The following is an 11686-nucleotide window of genomic DNA, read 5'->3' on the forward strand; positions in this document are numbered from 1 at the left end:
ATGGGACATTAATACTAATTAACATTTGAAAAGAGGCAATCTGCTGACGGTCTTAATAGGCTATGCAGTATAAAACACTTGGCAAATCACAAAAAGGACAATTTACATGTCTAGTCAATGTTAAACCACACATTTGCAGATGGAAAACGTTGGTGTTTCTACAAACGGGCTGACTTAATCACACAGTGGTACAGTTCACAGTTTCATATATGAAGTCTGAGAGACAAGTCCTAAATGACTAAAGCAGTGTCAACATGGCAACGACTCACTTGGTAAATATCACACAATGCTGTTATGGCAAAAAGATAACAGTCCGACGTGAAAGGGTCAGGTCATTATTATCTCGAACATGGCAAATCAAAATTACAGCCCTGACATACTTACCCAAAAAAGGGCAACATTAAGAGATTTAAATACATTGCGTTTCATTCAGTCAAAGACAATGCATTGACAGCAAAAAACAAACTGGGCCGCAAAGTCATGTACATTTTGTACTTACAGTGGGGAGCTCATTTCACTGGCGTCTCCAAAAACCTATAGGCCTATTTTGGAGGAATGCTAACAGACAATGGGCAGACAAAAAAAGTAGTCCATGTTCGCATTCGAGCTTTTTGCTTTTTTTAATCGTATCAAAATGGTTTTAAAATGCCAGCAATGTTGATATAAATATATACACAATTTGTGGACTTTAGACATGTCAAATATAGAATGGGGACAAGTAATTTTCGCAAGATATAACTGTTGATCAGAACACTTGACCTGCCCTGTAAAAAAGCAGGAGACTTGGAGAACAAACTAAAATACTTGCAACATGATTGCAGTCACAATATAAAAAGGAACAGTTTATGTAAAGACGCATACTTGCTTACCGCCTTCCTAATCTCGCCTGTGAGGGAGGAAATGTCTCTCATTAACAGTGCACACTACCTCAACAAACCAGGTAAAATGCAGTACAAGAATGAGCAACACTACAGCACTGAAGAGTTATTGCATGAGTCACATACCTTGCCAACACCAAGCCACCTTGCCTTAGATAACCTGCCTACACCTACATCCACAGCAATGACCAGTAAAAAAAAAAAATATATATATATATGCAGCATAAAAACACAGCTGTCCATTTGTCAAACAAGCAATGTCAAACGATCAATGATCTCTTACTTGTGACTTTAAAATAGACCAGGAATCAAACTAAAAAATATAGATAGGTAATATAGACAGTTGAAAGAAAAAAAAAAAAAGAGAAAAGAAACAACAGAAGAGCAACATTTTTGTTCTGTAAATTTGCAAACCATGTTCCCCTCCCTGCCCCGAAACAGGAAATGAAATATTCACAAAACATTCCCCACTTTTGCACCCCACTTACCAACACAGGAGGTTTCATTGTTTTATTGCAAAACACAACAGGCATATCATATTAAAACTGAGATGATTTACATGGAAATGACTATAGTTTAGTCTCAAAACTACATGAGATACAGGAGATACAGGAGCTGGAATGACCAATATTACCCGACTAAAAACAAACCGTTCATTTACAAGAGTGGCAAAACAAAAAGGAAAAAATATATATTTATATATACTTGACTTTGGAGCTGGTCTGCGATCTAGCTTAAACACTCAAACCAATGAAATTAAGATCTTCATCATGGCGTCTGCATCCAAACATTTAACAAAGGTTTTTTCTGACAATGTAGCATTTACTTTATGTCCACTTCACATTACTGGCCCTGTGCAGAAGAAATACATAAGAAATACACAACATGTTAAGAGCAGAAACATTTATCCAACACCCTCCCAAAAAAAAAAAAAGAAAAAGATAAAAAGCCTGTTTGAGGAGGAAAGAGTTTGGTTATGTGTTGCATCGATGACTCATCTGGAAACCTGCTGAACCTGTGGAAGCAAAATGTTAGAGAAAAAAAAAAAAAAAGAGGGAGGAAAAACAAAAACTATACACATGCACATCTAAGTGAAGAGCGCACAAGTTTTTTAATGGGAGTGTACCTGCTGAGCCTGGGGTGCAGCTCCCATCGCCTGTGGGGCACCTTGGCCGTAGTACGCTGCCTGTTGGCGGTAGTATTCTGCCCACGCTGCACTATAATCTGGCTGACCTCCGGGCTGAGACGCTGCTGCTGCTGCAGCCACCTGAGGCGCAGCTTGACCTGAGATGGGATAAAACCCAAAGCATTACAGATGGAAGGTGAAGCAGAAAAATAACCTGGCAGTGTTGTTAAATCGCCATTTAGTTATATAAAAAAAAAAAAAAAAAAGGGTCATCGGATGCAAAATGCACTTTATATGTTGTTTGAACTGAAATGTGTCTTGGCAGTGTGTACACAACCACCCTATAATGATAAAAATCCACCCAGTGTTTTTTTTCTTGGCTAAATGACGTAGTTGTATGTAATAAAGAACATAGCAGTCGTTATTTACTCCCAATATCTGAGAACTTTTGTTTTTGAAGGGAATGCGCGCTCCGATCTGCCTAAAGACAGCTGTTTACGTGAATCATATGTGATTCAGCTTCACCTACAGAAGTAGTGAGTTTAAGTGTTTTTTTTTTTTTTATGAACCTTTGCAAGAAGTTCATATTGTATTTTCAACAAAACAATAGTTGCAACGAAATCCGCAACAGAACTGGTATGCATCTTGAAGCAACACCGTTGTTTCGTTAATGAAGAAATCTGCAGCTTTGAATGGATTTAGAGAGTCAGTGATCTACAGCCATTTGCTTCCTTACTGAATGAATGTGACACCCTGCTCATTAAGACAGTAACTTGCTGCCATCTACTGGCGATTTTAGTTTTAAATCTAATCACTTAATTCTGCCATCATTTTTTGTATTAAGTATCAATATTACACTAATAATTACACTAATATACTTAATAGAATGTTAAGAATATTACAAAAAGATGCCTCTATAAAAGGTAAAAAAATGTAAGTCAAGTGTAAATCTATTTAAAGGGGGGCATTTTTAAAAAAAGTGGGTGTACTCAGAAGAACGTTAAATGCCCCAGGGGGGTACGCCACTGTAAAAAGTTTGAGAACCACTATTGATTCTTTTCATTAAGACCCTAAAAATTATATCAACTTGTGGGAAAAATGAGCATCCAATGACCCCTTTAAAGGGTTAGTTCACCCAAAAATGAAAATTATCATTTCTCACCTTAACGTTGTTTCAAACCCGTAAGACATCATTTTCAGAACACAAATTAAGATATTTTTAATGAAATCCAAGAGCTCTCTGACCTGTTAAAGGCCCAGAAAGGTAGCAAAAACATTGACAAAGTAGTTCAATCTGAATTTTATGAAGCTACGAGAATATTTGTGTGAAAAAAACAAACAACAAAAAAAACTACTTTAATTCCTCTCTCCTCCGTGTCAGCCTAGCGCCATTTTGGAGAGTAACGTGTCGCATGTGCCATGCTTTGTTTAGGTTTAGAGGAAAGCCTGTGCATGCATCGCAATACTCTCCAAAACAGAACTAGGTTGAGACAGAGGAAAAGAATTGTTGAATAGTTTTTTTTTTTGTTTTTTTTGTTTTTACACAAAAAATATTCTCAGGGCTTCATAAAACTACAATTGAACCACTGATGTCACATGAACTTTTTTGTTGATGTTCTCGGTACCTTTCTGGGCCTTGAACGTGGAAGGACCCTTGCTGTCTCTGGAGGGTCAGAGAGCTCTTAGATTATCAAAAAGATTTTAATTTGTGTTCCAAAGACAAACAAAGGTCTTAGGGGTTTGGAACAACATGAGGGTGACAGTAATTAATGACAGAATTTAAATTTTTGGGGTGAACTACCCCTTAAAGGATAAACAACTAGGACAATGTTTGTAAGAGGGGGAACGACCCCAGCCACGCTATCTCCAAGTGGTGGGACAGAAACCCACTAATTTACTCTAGGGCAGCTGAGTCCACAGAAGCTCTACTGCAGAGGACTGTGAAAGAGTTGCAGCTGCCCAAACTATTAGAAATCAAAGCATTTATATCTAACATTTCTTACCTTGTTTCTTATAGTATTCTTCCCACGCCTTTGTGTAGTCCTGCTGAGGCTGTCCTTGACCTGAAATAACAAGATTAAACAGACATTAGTCAAGAGCTTAAACATTGGAACAATCACAATGAAGTAAAAACATGCAACTACACTTTTTACATTACATTAGAACAACAACTGTTCAATTAAAACATTTACTTAAATTTAGTTAGCAATAAAATCAGTAATTTTAAACAATATTTACAAGTACAACATTGAAACAGTAATTTGGGCACAAATTTGAAAATACATACATATTTATCCATTACATACATATACGAAACTGAGCAGTACAATTTCATTCATGGTTTTTCGGTGTGTTAATCCTATTCTATCTGAGACACTACAGCTCCTCATCATTCTGAACAGCAGGGTTTGAGACCAATATTTCTGTGGACAAGCACCAGAGAGGGAAAAAAAATAAAAATAAATAAATAAAAACCTCACGCCTCGCTAGACCCCAAACGTAAAACAGGACTGATTGGCTATTCAAGCCCTGCTGCTATTTAACCTGATCTCTCAAAGAAAATAACCTGAAGCTACATTTGGCAAAATATTTATACCCAATTTCTTGTAATATTCCTCCCAGGCCTTGGTGTAATCTGCCTGTCCACTTTGACCTGGAGCTTGCGGGTCACCTGTTAAAAATGGTACAATTTAAGAAATTGAGAACCATTCTTTCAAAGCCTGCAGAAAGTCCTCCACCTGACTAGGTGGCGCACTTTGCACAAACAGGTCGAGTGTCTCAGAAAATGCCCTGTCCATGAGTGCTAGTCGAAAAAGGCCATCCCAGAACAACTTATAGAGACTACTAGAAAAGCAACATTGTACTGTGCAGTGATGGCTACACTGAAAGACTACCAAGTACTACTGTACAACAGACAACAGTAGATCTAGAGTGAAGCGAGGGTGACAGTTTTGTGGAGTGCAGGTAAAAAAAAAAATAATAATAAAGTACCTTGTCCATTAGTTTGGGTTGTGCCAGGGGCTGCTGACGTTGGTGTCATGGGGCCCTGGGGCTGCTGCTGGTACTGAGAATAATAGGCTGCCCATGCAGCCGCATTAGCATCAGCAGCCGCTTTATCTGCTGAACAAACAACAGCTAAGCCAATTTTGTTTTTCCTCTAACAGACAACTAAAGCTGTTTGAACTAGCACTTGTTTGGACAAAAACTTACTGGGATCTGGCTGTCCTTGCTGCCAGTGAGGGTATCCGTTGCCCCAGCCTTGAGGCTGGTATGGCGCTGGGGGACCACTGAGGATAAAAATAAGATACACCAAGTTAATCTCAAGATGAACTGGCACCTAAAGACCAACTGAAAACACTGACACATGAGAAAGTCCTTACTGTGGTCCAGGAGGGCCCTGGCCATAGGGCCCAGGGTTGTATGGGCCCATGGGAGCAGGTGGTCCTGGTGGACCGGGAGGGCCGTGAGAAGGACCTCCATGGGGCCCAGGAGGACCATGAGGGCCACCCATAGGGCTAACTGGACCCTATGACAAACCAAATCATCATTTTAAGTATAAACCAGGCTATAAGCAAAATTCTGTGACTTAGCAATATTTCAGGAAAGCATTCTTTTTTTATATGTTCTCTCTAAAAAAAAAAAATAGCAAAAATTTGTAAATGTCTAAAGGAATTTACATCACTCACTCCAATCTTCTCTTCAACCAGCTGTCTGGCGTAATCAATCTGTTGAGGTGATCCACGGACTGTGAAGATCTTTATATTAGGGTCTGAATTGGGTGGAGGATTTCTTTGTAACTCTATCCTGGCTCCTGACTGCTGGCTGATACTTTTAATAGTTTCACCCCCTAGAGGAAAAAACAAAACAAAAAAAAAAAAAACAACAAATCATCACAATGTTCATTCGTTATAAATTTGTCATATATGACGCTGGACCACAAAACCAGTCATAAGTAACATGGGTATATTTGTAGCAATACCCAACAATACATTGTATGATCAAGATTATTTTTATGCCAAAAACCATTAGGATATTAAGATCATGTTCCATTAAGATATTTTGTAAATTTAATATCGTAAATATATCAATACTTAACTTTGATTAGTAATATGCTTTTCTAAGATCATCATTTGGACATTTAAAAGAGATTCTCAATATTTTGAGAAGATTAATTTTTTGCACCCTCAGATTCCAGATTTTCAAATAGTTGCAGATGTATCCAGACCCTTATGACTGGTTTTGTGGTTCATGGTCACACAAAAATGTCCCTTTAAAGGTATAGCAAATAACAACTAACCTTTGCCAATAATGAGGCCAGTCTTCATGGTAGGCACAGTGAAAGTGAATTCCTGCAGGCCTCCAGGAGGACCCATGTTCCAATTTCCCTGTCCACGGCCCCTCCCTCTGCCCCCGTGACCAGGGGGGCCTCCAGCCTGCACGCTCCTCAGCAGATCAGTTATGATATCTGCTGCGTGCTGTGCCCTGTCTGGGGGCCCCATAATTTGAGCGATCCTCTCTGGTGTGGAGCCATCATCTGAGGTAAAAATACAAGTGTGTCAAAGGTTGGTGTTTTAACACAATGCCAACTTCCTTGGCTATTTTCAAGGCGAGTAACAAGTAAAAAAAAAAAAAGATCTAAATACATTTTTTGTTTGTTTGTTTTTACATCAAAGGTCTGAAAACTATTCAGATTTTGCTTTCTTTAAAGAGCATATAAACAATCTTACATACCTGGTTTGAACTGAATCCTCACGCCAGTGTCATTCTGAATCTTCTTGATCATTTCACCATTCCTGCCAATCACAATTCCCACTGCAAACCTTGGCACAGGGACCTAGACCAGCAGCAAAATACTTTAAGTCAACTGCCTTTCAAAATTCCATTTAAATTTACAACATCACAAAGAATCTCAACATTATTCTCATTCAACAGTACTTACATCCAAACTGTCTCCTCCATTGCCTTGTCTAGAACCATACTCTCCTCTCTGTTCCCGGAAACCCTGATCTCTGATTAGATCCATCACCATGTCTTTAGCTTGCTGTACAGACCAAGGAATTAAAAAAAAAAAAAAAAATACATACACAGCCCATAACTTGGAATAACTTCAGGGTAGCATTACAAAGGTTTAAAATGTACTTACCTGAACTTTAAAAGGATCACCAGAGATCCTGAGTGGTTTATCAGCACCTGTGTTTTGGGGTCCATCTTGAATCATGACCATTTTGACTCCAGCACGTTCCTGTTGAACAATTACATTAATAAGCAAATGTCTCTTGAAAAAAAAAAAAAAAAAAAAAAAAAACTACCTTATGGTGAAAAGTGAAAGAAAAAGTATAATCATTTCTGGTTTAACAACATTTGTGCACATTACCTGTAACTGTTTGATTGTTTCCCCTCCCTTTCCGATGACTAGACCAGCTTTGGAGGAAGGGATCATGACCTCCTGAACAGACATCCCTGGTCCATCATTGTGGTGGAATGCTGGAGAAGGTCTGCCTTTCTCTACAATCTCTGAGAGCAACCTCTTTGCAGCCCTATTATGGAAAATGCACATTTGAGATTTCACCTGCTTCTAAAAAACACCATACTCAATTCAACCATGAATGTGTGGAGATACTCACTGGATTGAATCAGGTGAGCCTGTTAATGTCACAGACCTGTCAGGCATGCCACCACTGTCTGTTGGGTAGAGAGCAGAATAAGCATTGTAATTTTTTCTCTTTAAAGAGCTGATAACAATTAGTCTGAGATACACACAGTTAGGAAACAGCAATTTGACTCACCAGGAGCAATCTGTATTTTGCAACCTGACTCCTGTTGTATTCTTGAAATCTGTTCTCCTCCCCTTCCAATAACTGAAAACAAGGGTTTAATTAACATTGGATATTTTTATGCGATTTAAATGGGAGTTTTCCAAAGCACGTAACAATGGATATTTGTTTTTCCAAATTCATAAGCCAACTCACTGAAGCCAACCATGCCATCTGGAACCTTGAACTCCTCTGATATAGACCTGCACAGAGACATGATAACATTAGAGGAAATGCAGAAATGTGCCATTATATTTAAAAAATACAAATCATCTGTGTTGGCTTAAATATTTATAATATAAAAATTACCTTGGTGGGCCACCCATGCCTCCCATTACTGCTGAAAAAGCTGGTGCAAATGAAAGCATGAAGTTATGGTTAAAATGGTTAAATACATTACACATTTAGCAGTCAATTGGTTTTCCCAGAAGACAAATGCAATGCTTACGATCACTTGGTGGAACCTTCTTGGTTTCTGGTTGATCTGAAGAGTGAGAGAGAGAGAAAAAGACCAAAACAGTTAAGACCAAAACAATGCTACTAACTAAAACTAGTAGTAATAGTATTGCTAACCATAAAAGTTTTACATATCAGACTACAATTTTTAACCCTCTGATAGCCTCTGGTCTCTTTAGGCACAAAATAACCTGTGCGCCTTTGATTTGATCTTTTTTTCCTAATTTCACTTAATTCAGAATGGTATGAAAAGTGCAGACATTTGTCACACTGGCTAAACAGCATAGGTGGACTTAAGAAGAAAAAAAGCACATATGGCAGCATTATACATATCAGCTATGATGCAAAGAGGAAAGAAAAAAAAAAAAAAAAAGGTTAAACTCTAAAACATAAAAAAAAAAGAAGAGATGCACCGATCGACCGGCCAGGGACCGGAATTAGCCGGTTTTCCGCATGAATTAAGTGACTTACATTTTAGACACATTATTGGCTGTTTTGGCTCAATTTCGATGACAAAAAAATACTTGCAATCAAAGCCACAGCAGAACTGTTGTGATTCTCCAAGCAACCCACTGGTGTTTCGTAGCTGAATAAACCCATTTTTAAACGAGTCAAGTGAGTCAATGATTCAGTAACCCAATCATAATGACATCTAATTTCTGAATGAATCAGCCATTTGAACAAATCTGTTTAATGCAGGACTAAATGACTCACTCATTTAAACAGTCATTTGCCACCACCTATTGGTGGCTTGGTTTCATATTTAAAGTATCACTGTATTTTCCCCAACATTTCTTATATGTATGTTTAAAAAGCATTTTAAGCATTCTTCTGATAAAATTTATGCATTTGCAACTTTGTGGTGTAAATGCATTTATGGCACATTATTTTCATCAAACAGTCTGTGCAAACACATCTAATGCAGTGGAAAGGTGGTGTTATTGATTTCATTTGAATGGTACCAAATCTACAGTTTCTTATTCTAACTGAATCAACTTAAATCAATTTCTTAACATAGTTGGAAATTACATCCGTCTCGTTATATACAGCAACTAATTTTCAGTCAACTGTCATATCTGCCTCTTTCTAGTCACAGACCACTTTATTTTGAGAGTTGTTTAAGTGAGAGAACATCTGTAACAGTCCAGACATGAGGAGAATTGTAATGTTTAATCACATTTTAAAATGCAAAAACTTTTTTGCATTGAAAGTATAGACTTTTGTTAGTATATGCTGTCAATTATAGCTCAGTGAAAAAATCGGTAACAGCAGGTCACCCCTACTAAAAAAATTGGAACAGGCCAAGAAAATTGTAATCGGTGAATCTCTATAAAAAACCCTCACAAATATTGAAGCTTGGTAGTTTTCACCAAAGCTACTTCCGTTCATAGGATTTTAAAATACATTCACTCCATTTTTAAGTTTACGAAGTTTTTTAATTTACAAAATATTTATATAGAAATATATGGCGCATATTGTGCAGTAAATATTGTTTAGTAGCATGAAACCCACTCAAAATAAACAAAAAATGACTAAAATACTATTTAACTAAAATATATCACATTCATTTCAATAAAGTTAGTTAGTCTTGTTGCCTTTGGTCAGTTTTGTCCACCAGGAAGTTCAGAATACCATAGGGTAAAACATGTAAAAACATGGTTTACGCTAACCAGCATGCACACAAACAAAGTAATTTCAACGTTACCTATGAATTCACCTCCGTCTTCAAGGGGTCTCTTCTGTCCTCCATAACCAAATTCATTGGAAGCTGGAGAGGGGGGTACACCATCACCTCCTATTTTTGCAGCTATCTAAAATAACATTGTGAAATACAAAGTTAAATCGGTTTCTATAACTGTATGATTGTAACAACATTGTACCAGCGTGAGGCCCGCACAGAGTCCATACTGTTGTCCGGAAAAAACTAGGTCGACTCAGCAGCACAAAAAACATACGAAGTTGTAAATCGATTATTTATAAATTGGATATAAAAAAAACACATCTATTAAGGTCATACTACATCTAGCGACCTAATTCCAGCTATAGGTGACTGTTTGTGACTAACGTAAATTAACAGTTCACGTAAACGTCGAATAACTAATCTAATTTACCACAAGCTTAAACCGCTAATTTATTAGAACATGTGCGAAATAAACATATTGTTTACAAAATGTATTCTGTTTCACTTAAACTTTAAAATAAATTAGTAAAAACAGAAAAGAAATTCAAGAAAAACGGACATAACCGAAACCTCTTTGTTGCAACGCATCAAGGCCTCAAGTTAGCTAACGAGCTGGTCGACGTTTCATGTACATTTTTAAATGGTAAACTTGAAGATACGAAATATTTTCGGACGCTTTCAAAGCACTTACTTGTCTGGCTCTCTGAAGGGCGTCTTTAAAAGCATCGTTCATCCCTCCACCGGCGTTTGAGGACGGTGGAGCCACGCTAGAGTAGTCGGCCATGTCTGCAGGAACAGTCTTCTCGAGCTGAAGGAAGATGGCCGTACGCGCGAGAGTGATGAAGAGAACTGACTGCAGCCGCTTCGATCCTGATCCGACTTCCGGTCGACACAATACCGCGGAAATGAAACAAAATAAAAGTCCTTCCTTACTGAGGTTGTTTTTTGCCCAAGTTATGTAATTACTATAGTAGACACTACAATATTAATTATATTCATTCTATTTATATACTGATTATTATTATTATTATTATTATATATGGGCCATTTTACAGAATTGGTTCAAAGTCAGAGTGGGAAACGTCTTGTATGCAAATTGTATAATATCCGATACATATTTATAGTAATTGTGCAGTTCAGAAAGTTTTAGAATATTTGTCTTCCCAAATTTGTCACTACCGAAACACAGTAACAATAATTTAATTAGAAGGGTTATATTGACCTATATTGGTGGAATTTTCCTTTGTAAATACTGATTTTAAAGTTTATTAGTGTGAATATACATTGAACTAAAAACTATTATAACATTTTGATAATTCAGTATACTTTATTTCTGACAAAACATCCCAACACCCCATATGTGTTGTCGGTAGTCACTGCACATTTTCGTTAGTGACAGTAATGCTTTGGTAGCAATCACATCACATTACAGAATTTTAACTTGCATACTAAAACACTACTAAAACATAGTAAAATAAAAATAAAAAATGCATAATTGTACAAAAATTTTCTTTATTTTTCTCTTTTGCCATTACCGGTACATCTACTGGTCACCAGTAGTGACAGTTTTATGGGATAACACCCAAAAAAACTAAGATGTCACTGAAACACCACCGAATGTTTCGGTAGTAACAATTTTAGATACCTTTGAACCTAGCTCAAAGATGCTAAGCAGTATGGTTACCTAGCACAGTTCTAAACAGTGGTAAACATATAAAAACTAAATGTTATG

General features: G+C 37.2%; 1 protein-coding gene across 8 annotated transcripts; it reads right to left on the reverse strand.

Annotated features, from left to right (window-relative positions):
- Positions 1–671: 671 nt before the first annotated feature.
- On the reverse strand, positions 672–10801 carry LOC141343680 (far upstream element-binding protein 1-like). 8 transcript variants are annotated; one of them, XM_073848280.1, is made up of 20 exons: positions 10646–10801; positions 9979–10084; positions 8266–8301; positions 8127–8166; positions 7974–8020; positions 7791–7862; positions 7629–7686; positions 7379–7541; positions 7148–7246; positions 6944–7045; positions 6736–6838; positions 6302–6538; positions 5691–5851; positions 5385–5530; positions 5215–5291; positions 4996–5121; positions 4601–4675; positions 4008–4067; positions 2005–2162; positions 672–1730 (listed from the first exon to the last, which is right to left on the reverse strand). In XM_073848280.1, exons 1-20 carry the CDS (start codon positions 10736–10738, stop codon positions 1722–1724), a joined length of 1968 nt encoding a protein of 655 aa, XP_073704381.1. In that variant the 5' UTR covers positions 10739–10801; the 3' UTR covers positions 672–1721. The 8 variants fall into 8 exon arrangements, with proteins under 8 accessions (XP_073704381.1, XP_073704377.1, XP_073704380.1 ...); XM_073848276.1 differs by having other exon boundaries at positions 4996–5139; XM_073848279.1 differs by having other exon boundaries at positions 5682–5851.
- Between the last annotated feature and the right edge of the window lie 885 nt (positions 10802–11686).

The sequence above is a fragment of the Garra rufa genome, chromosome 10 (assembly GCF_049309525.1).
Source record: "Garra rufa chromosome 10, GarRuf1.0, whole genome shotgun sequence".
Taxonomy (NCBI): domain Eukaryota; kingdom Metazoa; phylum Chordata; class Actinopteri; order Cypriniformes; family Cyprinidae; genus Garra; species Garra rufa.